Genomic DNA, 14,146 nt, shown 5'->3' with positions numbered 1-14,146 from the left:
GGGGTGCTAGGCCAGCGGAGCTGGGAGGAGAGAATGGCCCCTTGCATTTCTCCGTGGGTATTTAGGTGCCACTGATGAGGGAATGTCAGGGGTGGATGAAGCAAAGCATGGTGGTGGGAGTGCAGCCTCCCTCAGTAGCCAGTGAGGGCAGTTTGGCTACAGGAGGAAGGAGCAGTGGAAGATGAGACAACTTGGGTCCTGATGCCAAAAGGCCATGCATGCTAGTGTGAGGGTGGACCTGTATCCTTCTAGCTCAGAGAAGACACATGGGGCAGGAGCAGGAAGGGCAGGAAGCAGGAAGGGAGGTTGCCTGGCTCAGGCCCAGGGGTGAACCAAACAGTAATGGTGGGAGGGGGGCAGGCTTACCAGAGGGACAGGAACTGCTTGCAAAGTCATTACATGGGAGCCTAAAGCACCGGTGGGTATAGGGTTTTGGAAATATGATCTACTTCCAACCCCTTGCAAAGGCTTCTGGGAATTTGGGCCCAGGCAGGGGTTTCTAGGTACTGTCATTTCTCCCAGAAAGGCTTGGCTCTTCTGTCTGCCCACTGGTGGGCATGAAGGGGAGGTTGACAGGAGATTGTTGGAGGGGGTCAGTTGCTAGAGAAGGATGCTGGGAAAGTTCAGTTTAGCACTGGGAGGTGGGACTTTGAGGGAGGATCCTGAGGGCAGGAAGCCTGGGGCTTAGTCCCCAACCCCTCAAACTCTCACCTCCCCTGGTGGGACCTAGTGGAGACTGACCCGCTCATTGCCAAGGTCATCTTCCTGAAGCCCACTCGATCCCATCCCTCCTTGCTCTGAAACTTTCACTGGCTCCCCACTGTGGCCAGGACCAAACCCACCTCCTCAGCTGGCCATCAGTGCCCCTCTGCACCTTCCTTTGTACCTGCACACCTGCTGTTGCCCCCTCCCAGATGCCCCTGGGAGGCCGCATGCTCCCTCCCCTCTGTGATGAGGGTCTCTACCCCCCACACCTCCCCCTGGGCCTCCACTCAGCTGCACACCCAGCATCTGCTTGCTGAGGGCCTGCTCTGGGTTTCCCCATCCAGCTGCTTCCTGCAGCTGCTCAGCGGCCCCAGCCCTGGGCAGACCTGTGTGGCCGGCCCCACCCTCAGACCCTGTGGACCAGCTGTGCCCTTCAGACCCGGGCGGCTCGGGACCATCCACTGATGCTGGCTCGTTCTCAAGACTGAGAATTCTTCCTTTAACCAACATGTTTTTCTTCAATGTTGTAAAAAAGTGTTTTCATTTTTACATGTTTTAAGGTATTTTTAAAACCTGTTATCAAATAATACAAACTCTTTCAGAAAGGCCATCACCCAGTCCTATTCCCTGCTTACGGTGTAAGTGTATAATCTTCCATATTTTTCCTTCATGCACTATCCTTTTTTCCTCCCTCCCTCCCTCTTTCCTTCCTATTTTCCTCCCTCCCTCTCTTTCTTTTTTTTCTTTCTTTAGATTATAATTAAGAAAAAAGCCCAGAAACTTGAATATCCTAATGTTAGTGGAAAATCCATAGGGCACATGCAAATGAAATAATCAGAACAAGGTACTTAAAATTGTTTTATATACAAAACAATAGATACTTAAAGAAAAGCATGAGGAAGACTTTAGGAAGTGAAAGTCCCACGTTCACGTTCAGGGGGTGATTTCCACACCCCTTACGTTCAGTTCTGCTTCATTTCATGGACTCTGAAGATGCCATTGATTGTAAGACAACTTGATTTCAGAGATGTTAAAATGCAAAAAAACAAGTGCATCTTGGAATAGATTTCACACGCACACCCTCCTGAGTGATTAGAAGAACTTTCACACAGGTGGGATCAGATGAGTACAGTAGGACAGTGTGCCATTCCTCATTGCTGTGTGTCCGAGGCCCCTTGTCCCACCAGCCACACAGGCCTCCGGCTTCCTTTCTCAAGCCAAAGACATCATTGCTTCCCACCCCTCAGCCCCCTGCCGCTGATTCTGCCACCAGACCTCCCACTGGTCAGCCCCTGGCGGCACTGCAGAATTGTCCTCTATGCATATTGTGCCTATGTTTCCCTGAAACAGATTACTAAAAGTAGAATTGTGGGGTTGAAGGGCGCATTAAAAATGTACATCATCACTGCAAGGAAAATCATTACTCTCCCCCTTACATGGGACATGACATTCAGGGGTATATAAAATTGCCCTGATAAGGTGGGGCATGACTCCTGGGGATGAGTCTGGCCCTGCTGCTGTGGGATCAACGCCTTCCGGACCAAAAGGGGCAAAAGAAGTGTTATAAAATAAGGTATCAGTGGCCAGGAGAGATCAAATAGGGTCAAGAGGCTATTCTGGAGGCTACTCTTATGCAAGCTTCAGTTAGATAGTGCTAGATAGTGCTAGCTGCCATGGTTTGCTAAACCCCAACAAGATCACTCCTGTTAACTCTTAAGAACACACAGGGCTTGAAGTGAGACTTTATAAAAGTTTTATGCAGTGTTTGCTTTCCTGGAATCTATAACTCCCAGAGGGTTCCTAGGTCAGATAAACTCTGAAACCCACAACAACCAGCCTCTCCAAGATTATCAATTCCACCCCCCCATCATTTAGTGTTGGCACCTCTTTTCAACATGAAAAAGTCAAAACGGGCATTGCCTAAAGATCCCTATAGAGTGGGAGAAGAATTAAATGAGAAGGAGGAGGTATAACAGAAAATGGGATTTAACAAATTAGTATGGCTGCTGAATCACTATATTAATATTCCTTCTAGCTCTAGTGTTTTGGAGCAGCTAGAAGGAAAAATCTAAGGTGGTAGAATATAGCCCATGACAAACTCTGGGATCTGTTCTGTAACTACTTGTTGAAGTGTACTTTGAAAATTATTCTTTTGCTTTGCTTTGCTTTGTATATGTGTTGCATTTTACAATAAAAAACGTTTAAAAGATTAAATAAGATGCAGCACCAATTTGCCTTCCCCAAAGGCTGTGGCGGTGCCCACACACTCCCTGACAACTTTTGACAGAGCTTTTCAAATAAACAATTTTTGAAATGCAGAACCTCCAGTCCACCACACCATGTCCCCGAGAAGTAATGCTCTTGTCTGACCTCACAGGTGGCAGAGCTGGGACTAGACTCAGGCCTCCTGGTGTCCTGACTGCTCCTATTGCTGAGGTACCACCCTCCTAAGGCAGTTTCATTCTCCAAGTGGTCTCACTCTCCTGCTCAAACATCGTGCATGGCTCCCTAGTGCCTACGAGACAAACTCCAAACCCAACCCACCCTGCCTCCAAACCCAACCCACCCTGCTGCTGACAAGAAGTGATGAGCTCAAGGGTACGGGCACTAGCGGTGGGTGGTCTGAGCTCTCAGGTGCTGCCCTGCTGTGTTTACTGAGCACCTCCTACCACGTGCAGGTCTCCACGCAAAATGCTGGATAAAATTGGCTATGCTGTACCCAGCACTTTCTACCTGGGAACCTCACTTTCCTTTGTGAAATCCTTAAACACAGGAGGAAAGCCAGTTCGGAGATGTAAAGTAGCTTGCCTGAGGTCTCTATGCAAAATGCTAGAAAATCATTGGTGATCGTATAACATCACTTCCTACGTGGGAACCTCAGGCAACTTATTTTATATCTCTGCACCTCACTTTCCTCCTCTGTGTTTAAGGATTCAGATATGGAGGGACTCCAGTGTTCCGCCCAGCCCCTGGCACGCCAGGGAGTGCTCAGTTAATGGGAGTACTCTTTTTTTCAGGATCAGCCAATCCTGATAGTCAATCCCCATCAGACTTCCCCTACCCCCACCCCCAGCCCCATCCCAGCACTCACCTCACTGGCGGCTGCTGGGCAGAGGCGCTCCGTGGGGGCAGGGCTGGTTTTCTAAGATTCGGATTCCCAGCCCCCAACCAGGAGAGGTGTACACGCGTGGTGTTTGGGACCCCGGGGAGTTTCAGCCCCAGAAGTGCTCACGGGGCCCCTCCCAAGACGGGAGGGCATCTCAGGGGCCTCTAGGAAGAACCTGAGGAGGGGCTAGCAACGCCGCCGCCACCCCCTACTCAGAGTCTACACCTTGGTGCCCCTGCTTCCCTGGCTTTGGCCTCTTTCTGCCACCCACTCGCTATGGAATCTTGTGTAACAGCCTCTCCTCCCTGGGCCTCAGCTTCCCCAGCTGTCACACGGGAGGTGTGACGCTGCCCTCCTGGAGTGGCATCCCCGGAGTCACAGAGGGCTGGAAAACCCGCAGCAAGCTAAGGATGAGGCGCACGTGCGCAGGCACAGCCGCCCGTGGGTGCACGGCGGGGGTGTCAGCTTTGCCCCGGCCTCCCATCGGGGCTCCGCTCAGGTCCGCCCCCCCCTTCCCGGTCTGCCCCCCCTCCCTCCCTGCCATCGCGGAGCGCTGGCTCCCGGCATGCCACGCGCTGACAGCCTTATAAATAGTCGCCTTTGCGGGCGGCCGGCGGAGGACGGGCAGGGCGCACACTGGCCCCTGGCGCCCACCGCGCCCCTCCCCCAGGTCAGTGTGTGCCGCGTACGTGTTTTGTGTGTCTGTGCGCGGGCGCCCTTGGGGCAGAGGGGGAGGCACACCTGAGGGAGGAGGTGGGCGGGGCGTGTTTGTGTGTTCAGGGTATCCTTGGGTTTTTGTGTCTCTGTGTGTCTGTATCCATAGTTGGGATGTGTGTGTATTTGCGGAACTATATCCACAGGTTCTGGGTATTTGTTCTGGTGTGTGTGTGTGTGTGTGTGCGCGCACGCGTTGCAGCCCCCTCTCAGCCTCTTAAAAAGTCACCCCTTTGTCCCTACCTACCAGCACTCTTGGGTCTCCAGGTCCCTGCCCTTGGCACGATCCAGCTGGGGCCCAGGGAGCCGGGGACTGTGACCTGGTTCCCCAGCTCAAAGGGCCTGGGCAGGGGCTGCCTGTGTACCTGGAGGGGCTGCCCTGTCATCTGACTTGGAGTGCTGGGGGTCAGGAAGCTCCCTGGTTATTTGAACCCCTTGCCCTGCCTCCTGGACAGCTATCCACCCTGGACTCTTCAGTGGTGGCAGGAAAGGTGCTGGGATGCAGGCCCAGAGAGGGGTTGCCAGCCACCCAAGGTCACACAGCTGAGTGATAGGAATAGGGTGTAAACACAAGTCTGTTGCTAACCACTGGGCAGCTGGCCCTGGGACCGGAGCTGGGAAACCTGGGCCTTTCCCTGCTTTTGCTTTGTGATCGGGGTTAAGTCGCTGTCCCCCTGGACCTCAGTTTTCTAGGCACCCCCAGCAGGCCTCTGGTCATACTAGGAGCTGCTGGGCCCCTGACCTCTCTGGGCCTTATAAGGCCTGGATGCTAAGCCAGTAACCCAACTCCACCCCGCCCCCCCTGGACTCTGTGAGGCCTCCTCATGACCCAAGTAATTTTGGACCAAGGAAGTTGTAGGTGCCAGGAGACGAGAGGGCCTTAGATTACCAGGAGGGGGCGGGGTGGGGTCTAAGCCACTCCTTGGGGTGCCACTGCAGGCCTGCCCTGGCACTCCTTCTCTCCTGGCTAGCTGCAGAGGGGTGCTTGGCAGCTCCTACCCTTCCTGAAGCACACTCAGTGGGAAAAGGGCTATCGTTCCTGCCCCACGAGCAGTGGGCACAGGCAGCAAGGCTGCATAGGGTCCTCCTAGGTGCCAGGCCCCAGCGCACCAGCTGCCTGAGCATGTTGAACAAGGGTGTTCCAGCTTTGGACACCATGGCAGCCAAGGCCTGGAAGTGGGATGTCACCGGGGTGGGTGAGGGAGCTCCAGGCAGGCCGAGGGGTGCCTGATCACGAGATCAGCTGTATTCAGTGGCCCAGGCTTTATCCTCAGGGCCCAGGGGAACACACATGGATGGGCTCTAAGGAGGCGAGTGATGTGGTCCGACGCTTGTCAGAGAACTCCTGGAAGGGTCTGGAGGTGGGGAGGCTTGTGCTCCCTGGCTCCCTCTCAGAACAAGGAAGGGGCCATGAGGAGAGAAGTGGACAGATGAGACCAATGTTCAGGAGACAGGAAGGTTTGGACTCAGGGGTGCAGGGTGGACGCAGGGCGTGAGTGTAAGCACATTGACTTGGGGTCTCTGGTTTAGCAATTGGGGCACAGAACTGGGGATGCAGGGGGAGCTCTAAGAGCCTGAAGGATCTGGGGAGACTCCGGGGTCCTGAATGGAGACTGTGGGCATATGGGGCTGGGGAGGGGTGGGGGCCCTGGGAGTCTGAAGCCAAGAGTGAGAGAGGCCTGGGTTAGAAGTCGCAGCAGGAGGATGCTGGCCGAGGGTCGAGGGTCAAGGGTCAAGGAAGGGGAATCCTAGTGGGTGCTGGTGCTCCTGGGGTGGGGGTGGGGGCTGGTGGGCTAGGAGTGAGGGGGTGGAGGCCGAAGGTGTGGAGACTGCAATTCTGAGGAGATGGTGGGAAGGGGAGGCTGAGGTGGGGGGGTCCCTCCAAGGGGATGTGGAAGCGCAGGGTGGGATTGAAAGAATGATTTGTGTTCATTTACAGGCTGAGGGGAAGGAGGGCAGCAGTGGAGCCAGCTCCTCAGGGGGTGAGAGGGCAGAGGCCAAGGGGGGGGGGGAGTCGGGAGATCCTGGGGGCCACCTCACTCTGAAAGCTGTGCAGCTGGGTCCATGTGAGAGCCTCGGCAGGTTCCACCTGGTCCAAATCCCTTTCCGGATATGGACACCAAGGCCCGGCGGGAGGAGTGAGGTGGCACCCGGGCGTGCGGCCCGCCTCCTGGCCTTGGGGAGAGTTGTCAAGGTTTCCAGGCAGACGCTAGGCCCACGCCCTGTTTTCTGGGCGTTGCAAGGGGAGCAGCTCAGCAGCTGTGGTTGTCGCTTTTGAAGCCCCTCAGTGCTGCCCTGGCTGCAGGAACAGAGCGAGGTGGGAGGTCCTTGCTGCCCCTCTGCGACAGGTGAGGAGCTGGAGGCACAGAGAGGAAAGGTGACTCTCCCAAGGTCACCCAGCCTCCTGGGCCCTCCCTGACACCAGCGACCTCCCCTCTGCCTCGGAGCCAGGCATACACCCTGCCGCTTTGGGTGTGGCTCGGTGGAAGCAGGGGTAGGGTGGGGAGCAGGTGTCCCCTTACCCTCCACCTGTGCCCTTGTCTTGCAGAGTGCTGACTCAGCTCCCTGGACTTCAGCACGATGGAAGGTATGCAGGCTCGTCTCCTTTCCTGCTTGCTGTCTGGGCCTCAATGTGCCCATCTGTAAGGGGGGCACACCCTCAGAAACGCCTTCTGGGAGGGATTGGAGGAGGCTCTGGGGCTGCCTCCCCCATCCCCTTCGGGCCTCTCATGGCATGCTCCAAAATTAATTTTAGAGGTGATGAGGCCTTCCCAAGCCTCCTGAGGGCCCCATGGATCACCTCCTACTTTGGTATTTATAGAACTCGGAGTCCTGGCCTCTTTCCTGGGAGGGTGGGCTGGGGAGGGATGGCCTGCCCTGGAGAGATACCCCAGGTGTGCAAAACGAGAAGCCTAACAAGGACTAGGCGAGTTCCTGCTCTTCTCTGGGACTCAGTTTCCCCACCTTCCAGTGAGGGTGGACCTTGAGGATGTCTTGGGCCTCCCGGTGCTTATGGCCTGGGATCCAGAGGGAGACGTGGGGTGGGCACGGAGCCCTGGCTGGGCCTGCCCTGGCTGCTGGCAGCACCTCCCGTCCTGGCCCTGGCACCATGCCTCAGCCTGGGCAGCTCTTAAAGGAGCTCAGTAGGCCTGACTGCTGCTGCCTGAAGCCAGCTTTCACCCCTCCACCCCTGGGGTTCAGACACCGACCACCGCTGGGGAGCTGGCTTCCCCCAATGCCCCAAGGTTTGGGCCCTTCACACAGCAGGGAACAAGACCCCAAAGGAGGACTCATTCTTCCTACAGCTCCCCTAGGACCCACAACTCAAGGTCTCCAGCCAGGTCCCTGGGAGCTGCCAAGTTCATCCTCTCACTGGGGTAGGGGCTGAGAATCAGAGAGGGAACTTCTTTCCTAAGGTCACACAGCAAGGTGGGGCATAGATAAAGCCAGCTTCTATTTCCCAGGGCTTCAAAATACTTGGATAGAAAGCCTGGGAGGAGGGGCCAGGGTTCCATTTCTTCCCCCTCCTCCCCTTCAGCAGGTCCCTGCCCTCTAAGCCTCAGTTTCCCTCTGTAAGTGGAGCAAGTGGTGTTGCTGAGTCCTAAGGGCCGGCAAGGCAGAGGTTGGAACATAAGCTCGCCTTCCACTCCAGGCAAGGGTTCCACATGCCCGCTGCAGCCCTCCTCCCTGGCAACCGTCTCCCCAGCAACATATATTGTGGTTGCCAACTCCTCATCAGGGCCGCCCCTGGAAGGCAGGCAATGGGCAGGGCCAGGGCTGGGGAGGGGAAGGGCTGGGGACACGACAGAACGGGACCATGGGCATCTGCTGCTCGACAAGTGACCCCTGCTTTGAGGAAGACTCCAAGGCTAAAGGTGACGCAACCCCCAAAGTCCAGCCACCCACAGGGAGAGGCCACACGGGTTGACACTCAAGCCTGTACCACGTCGACGCCCTCCAGCTTTTGCCTGTGCCAGTCCCTCTGCCTGGAATGTCCTCTCCTCCCTGACCTCTCCTGGCCTCCGAGCTTTCCCCGTCCCATCGCTGCTCACTCTGGGCTGTAACTTGTCTGCCTTCCGACGAGAGCCTGAGCTGTGTCTGCCCCTGGTGCCCGGGGCCCAGCCCTGGGCCAGGGGCTCAAGAGGCGCCTCTGGCTGTTTGTCAAGACAGTGACTGAGCTGTGCCCCCTTTCCTTCCCACAGAGAAGCTGAAGAATGCCAAGATCATCTTTGTGGTGGGTGAGTGGACGGCAGGCGGGCTGCGGCCGGGCCGTGTGGCAGGCGGGGCCGGCGCTGGAGGGAGCCCAGACCTGACGCTGCACCCAGGGCTCTGCCCCTCCCAGGCTGGGTGACCCGGGCAGGCCTGTTGCTCCTCGGGGCTGTGTCTCAGCACTGAATGAGGGGATGCTTGCAGGTGGGCCTGGCTCGGGGAAGGGCACCCAGTGTGAAAAGATTGTCCAGAAGTACGGCTACACCCACCTCTCCACTGGGGACCTCCTGCGGGCCGAGGTCAGCTCAGGCTCAGCCAGGGGCAAGATGCTGTCGGAAATCATGGAGAAGGGGCAGCTTGTGCCGCTGGTGAGTGGGTTCCAGTGGGGCAAGGGGTAGGGGGGAAGGTGGCCCTGAGTGGCCATCAGTCAGCCCACGAGGCACTGGCAGGCTGGTCAGGGCCCTCCCTCGCTCTGAACTTTCTTGTGGCTCCCTGTTGTTTCTTGGCAGGGAGATCCTTTTGGAAGTTCCCAGGACCCTGCAGACCCTGCCCTGCCAAGCCCCCCAGCCTCACGCTGCCCACTCTCCCTCGCTTTCCACCCCCAGCCACCTGGGTCTTTCTGTCTCTGAAGCTCAGTTCTTTCCTCAGCTTTCAGACCTTCCTGACTCTTCAGATTTGAGTCAAGGCACTCAGGGCCGAGGACAGGGCCTGGCTGGGAGGAGGGACTTATTAAATGTTGCATGAACAAATGAATGAATGCATCAATCAATCAGTTAATCAACTGAGGTTTTCATGGTTCAGGGAAGACTTCCTGGAGAGGGAGGCTTGAGTGAGACACTTGTGTTAGAGGGAGAGGGCATTCCAGGTTGTGGGACTGGTAGAGGGATGGAGAATAGAAGCTCAAGGCCCTTCTTTTTCTGCATTTACAGGAGACAGTGTTGGACATGCTCCGAGATGCCATGGTGGCCAAAATTGATACTTCCAAAGGCTTCCTGATCGATGGCTATCCACGGGAGGTGCAGCAGGGAGAGGAGTTTGAGCGGAGGGTAAGGCAAGAACCTGAGAAGGTCAGCCTTCCAGGAGCTGCGAGGGAGGGCAGCCAGGCAGAGGCGGCCATGGTGGCCAGACAGAGTTCTGGGACTGCTGAGCAGAGAAAAAAAGATACTGATTCCAGACTGTTGGGGAGTGGGGGTGACCTGAGTAGAAGGGGAAATCGGGGAAGACTTTCTGGAAGAAGAGGCACAGAAGAAGGGAAAGTGCCAGTCTGGGGAATTCATACACCTGGGCTCAGGTTCCAGCCGAACCACTTGAGATGTTGGGCCGGTCATTCAGCCTCTCTGAGTCTTAGTTTCCCCATCTGCAAAATGGGGAAAGACAGGTTATAGCCGTCTTGAGGGGCAGCTGTGGGATTTAGAGAAAATGTACCCTTCAGGATGGGTTTGAAAACTTTTTATTGCTAAAATGCTTTTTCCCCCCATATTTGTTTACACATTAAATTCCTACAAAACTATGAGAGTAGAAAAAGAGGGGGGCTTGGCACCCTGTAAACACAGTCATGGGGTGAGAGACAGCACCAGCATAGACAGGGCTGGAAGGGTGAGGCCAGTGTATGTAAGACAGCGTGTGTGGGCCGGGGTGCCCAGGCTGAAGTGGGAGGGAGAGGTGCAGGCCTGGCTGGAGGCCCGGCTGCCGGGAAAGGGAATCTAGCCCCCTTCCAGGGGCCTTGGGGAGCCTGGCTGGAAAGAACAGGTCTTGAGGCTGATGGTGCTGACCTTCTTAGAATGGGGGCCCACCAGGAAAATCTTCCAGAGAGGGGGGGGACCCCTCGCCTAGCACATATATGTACACAAGCTTGTGTACACATGCACATAGCACACTCACTTTTGCACACACAGACACACAGGCACACAGATGTGCATCCACTACTCACAGCATGTGCATGCGTGGAACACATGCTCACATGTACACAGGTGTAGCATATACTATACAGACACATGCACACATGCTTACGAATACACACCTACACACACACACACACACACACACACACACATACATACCTCTGGTGTCACAGGTCAAATGGGGGAAAGGGATGGGGCTGCAAATGCCTAGGAGGGAGAGGTCAGCAAGATGGGTGAAGCACTCAGGGAGGACTTCCCGGCAGAGGGCTCCTGCCAGACCTTGTAGAGGGGACTGGGCATCTCAGTGGCTGGAGTCTCCTGACCCTGCACTGTTCCCCCTCCCTGTCTTCATGAAGCTGGGCCGATTTTAGGCTTGCATGGCTTTAAGCCTCATGCGGAGGCAGAAGGCGTGTTGTTGTGGCTGCATGACCCTAACAGTCTGCCCTGCTCTGCGTGGCTCTTTCTGGGCTTCCTTCAGAGGAGGCCATGGTCCTGGGGCACGTCCTGTCCTGGCCCGTCCTCCCCAGCTGTGTGATGCCACCTCCAAGCCTCAGGGCCTGCATCTAGGAAGTCCCCCTCTCTCCCGGAGCTCTGAGGGCAGTGCTGGTGGGGGTGGACTCAGAACAGGACCCACCCTGCGTTCATGGCCTCCGGGGGTTCAGGCAGCTGGCCTCAGCCGGACAGCAGGGGGCGCCAGGGTCTCTCTGACGGAGGATTGCTGCCCCGGGGCTTGTGGTTCGCTCGCCCTGGCTAAAGGGCGCAGAGCTTTCCTGGAGGTGGGTGTGAATTAGAGACTGAGTTGGGGCCCCGCCTTTGCCACTTACCGGCGTTGGAGAGGCTGTCTGGGGTCACCGGTGACATCTTTGGCCAGAGCCTGGCAGGAGCTGCCCTCCTTGTGGGGCAGGTATTAGACAGACATCTTTACAACCAAGAAGGCCGAGGCCTAGCCAGAGCAAATGACTTGCCCAAGTTCACCCAGCTGGCAGGTGGCAGAGGTGAGCCTGCACGGGGTCCAGATCAAACAGCAAAGGCCCAGTTTCTACTTGCCAGGCCTTGCTGAAGTGGCAGAGGTTCTCAGGGAGGGCATGGAAGAATCCTGGGTCTGCCGTAGCCAAGAGCATCTCTCAAACAGGACATGCCCCTCTGGGGATCCGACAGACACTCAGAGGCAAGGCCGTTGATCTCAGGCACACGGGTCTGGCAGAGGGACGGGGCTGCCCTCTCCGACTGCAGTGTGGAGGCAAGGCTGGGCAGGGGACCCCGTGGAGAGCACTGGCAGCTGAATTGAGGAAGGCAGGGCCTGCGGGATCTTCCTTCTCCTTGCCTATGTTATCCCAGCAATTGACATGCTTATTCCAGTGACACTTGCGTTGCTCAGGGGCCCTGAGACCTTAGCAGCCCCTCACCCCTTCATCATCCCTCATCCCTTTGCCAAGTCTCTATCCAGCATCTTGGAGTACAAGATGCTGCCCTGCCCTCAGGGGCTCTCACCTAGCAGGTGAAGGTGAGGGTAATCATAACCAGAGGCCTTCGTGCAACATACTAGGGGGTGAAATAAAGGAGGCCAGATGAGTATGACACAGGGGCCTGGGTGGGAGTTAGGTGGCGGGAAGGCTGCTCTGAAGAAGTGAGATTTTAACTGAAACCTGCAGAAGGGTGGCTGATTCTGAGACAAAGGTGGGTTAGGCTTGGTTCTGGGGGAAAGGGACCCCAGCGGAGGGAACAGCAGGCACAAAATCCAGGCATGGGAAGGAGGTTGATGAGAGCCTAGAGCAGACAGAAAGCCGCTGTGTGTGAAGCCAGGAGACCAACGGAGCAAACGGCGTGGGATGAGGAGAAGGAGTTTGGGGCCCGCCCCCCCAGACCCTCATAAGCCAGGTCAAGAGTTTGGATTTTTCTCTTGGAGGCACTGGAGAGCCCTGGAAGAAGTTTGAGCAGGGCAGTGGCAGGGCAGATTGGTTTTAGGCCACCTTGCAGAAGGGTTTGAAGGCCTCGGAGGTGGGAAGATGGGGAGGAGATGGCACCGGAGGGCGGGAAGGGGCCCCTGTGACGCGGTGCCCCGCCCGCAGATCGGACAGCCCACGCTGCTGCTGTATGTGGACGCCGGCGCCGAGACCATGACCCAGCGGCTCCTGAAGCGTGGGGAGACCAGTGGGCGTGTGGATGACAACGAGGAGACCATCAAGAAGCGGCTGGAGACATACTACAAGGCCACAGAACCCGTCATCGCCTTCTATGAGAAACGCGGCATCGTGCGCAAGGTGTGCCCACTCCCGGGCCCCGGGGGAGCCCCAGGAAACCAGGGTTCTTGTCTGGCTCAGCCTCAGCGTGCTGTGTGACCTTGGGCCAGCCACCCTCTCTGGGCTTTGGTTTCCCCACCAACTCAATAGAGGGGCCACCGTCTACTCTGGCAGGGCTTGGGGAGCCAGACCTGGCCTCTGCCGGGGAGGTCAGTCTGTCCCTCCCTCTGCCTCAGCACGGCCCACGCAGCCGTGCTGCGTGGTCCACTGCATGGGGCCACAGGAAGCCCTCCCAAGTGTCCTGCCCCTCATGGCGGTCTCCTCCACAGGTCAATGCCGAAGGCTCCGTGGACAGTGTCTTCTCCCAGGTCTGCACCCACCTGGACACCCTGAAATAGCTACGCCTGGAGCCCCTTCCCCGGGCCAGAGCCCTGCCGCAGCCCGGTTCTGACTCCAGGCTGTTCTGGCCTGAGCCCAGAGCCTCCACCCTCCCGGCTGGAGCACAGACAGAGGAAGCTACTTTATCCTGTTTTCATGGACAGCCAAGCACTAAAGGCATTTCCAAGGACGTTTGGTTTTACTCCTTTTTCTTTGTTTCCAATCAGAGTTGACACATATGGTTCCTTGTCCCCAGCCTTGCGCCCCCGGCACCTCACCTCCACTCCTCCTAGGGCCCCTCTGTCCACCTTAGCCAGCCGCCCCTCCCGTGGCTCTGGTGGGAGACCTGGGCCCTTCTTCCAACAGGCTGTACCAGGCCTGGGGGTCCTGCAGTGGCCAAGAGGCTGGGTCAGGTGGAGCTGGGGCCCCAGCCTGGGCTCCTCAGTGCCCTTGCTCTGTGACCTTGGGCCCAGATCCTCATCGCTCTGAGCCTGTTATCTCATCCTGTATTCCTGAGCAGCTGATCTGTGCCTGACTCCTGCAGGGTCCTGGGCAGCAAGGGTGATGGCATCCTCCTTGGGGGTGGGGGTGCAACATGCACCAGCTGGCTGAGAGGGCTGTAAATTGCCCTCTGATTACCGTGGGTGAGTGAGCAGCTCTGAGGGTCTGCATCGGGTATCAGCACAGAGCGGGGGGGGTGCGGTCAGGGGTGGCCTCCAGCGCAGGCCTGGAGGACCCCCCCCCCCCCCGGTGGCTCTGGCCAGGGCCCCATGCGCCGTCTCTGAGCCCATTTCCCAATCTGCCAGATGGGCTCACTGCCCCTCCGTGCCACCCCTCAGGGTTAGGATGGGAACTGGCTGAGCAGGGGGTGTGGGTTGTCAGTTGTCATGCCC

At 57.3% G+C, this 14,146-nt stretch overlaps 1 protein-coding gene across 3 annotated transcripts; it reads left to right on the top strand.

Annotated features, from left to right (window-relative positions):
* The first annotated feature begins 4,372 nt into the window (after positions 1–4,372).
* Positions 4,373–13,443, top strand: AK1 (adenylate kinase 1). 3 transcript variants are annotated; one of them, XM_077145827.1, is made up of 8 exons: positions 4,433–4,481; positions 6,806–6,873; positions 7,074–7,112; positions 8,728–8,763; positions 8,939–9,102; positions 9,664–9,780; positions 12,705–12,896; positions 13,205–13,443. In XM_077145827.1, exons 3-8 carry the CDS (start codon positions 7,106–7,108, stop codon positions 13,271–13,273), a joined length of 585 nt encoding a protein of 194 aa, XP_077001942.1. In that variant the 5' UTR covers positions 4,433–4,481; positions 6,806–6,873; positions 7,074–7,105; the 3' UTR covers positions 13,274–13,443. The 3 variants fall into 3 exon arrangements, with proteins under 3 accessions (XP_077001935.1, XP_077001942.1, XP_077001928.1); XM_077145820.1 differs by lacking the exon at positions 6,806–6,873 and having other exon boundaries at positions 4,373–4,481; XM_077145813.1 differs by lacking the exons at positions 4,433–4,481; positions 6,806–6,873; positions 7,074–7,112 and adding an exon at positions 8,239–8,400.
* Positions 13,444–14,146: the final 703 nt, after the last annotated feature.

This window comes from Tamandua tetradactyla, chromosome 2 (genome assembly GCF_023851605.1).
Source record: "Tamandua tetradactyla isolate mTamTet1 chromosome 2, mTamTet1.pri, whole genome shotgun sequence".
NCBI classification, from domain to species: Eukaryota; Metazoa; Chordata; class Mammalia; order Pilosa; family Myrmecophagidae; genus Tamandua; species Tamandua tetradactyla.
Note: the sequence above shows the minus strand (reverse complement) of the source record. Positions and strands in the feature narration are given on the sequence as shown.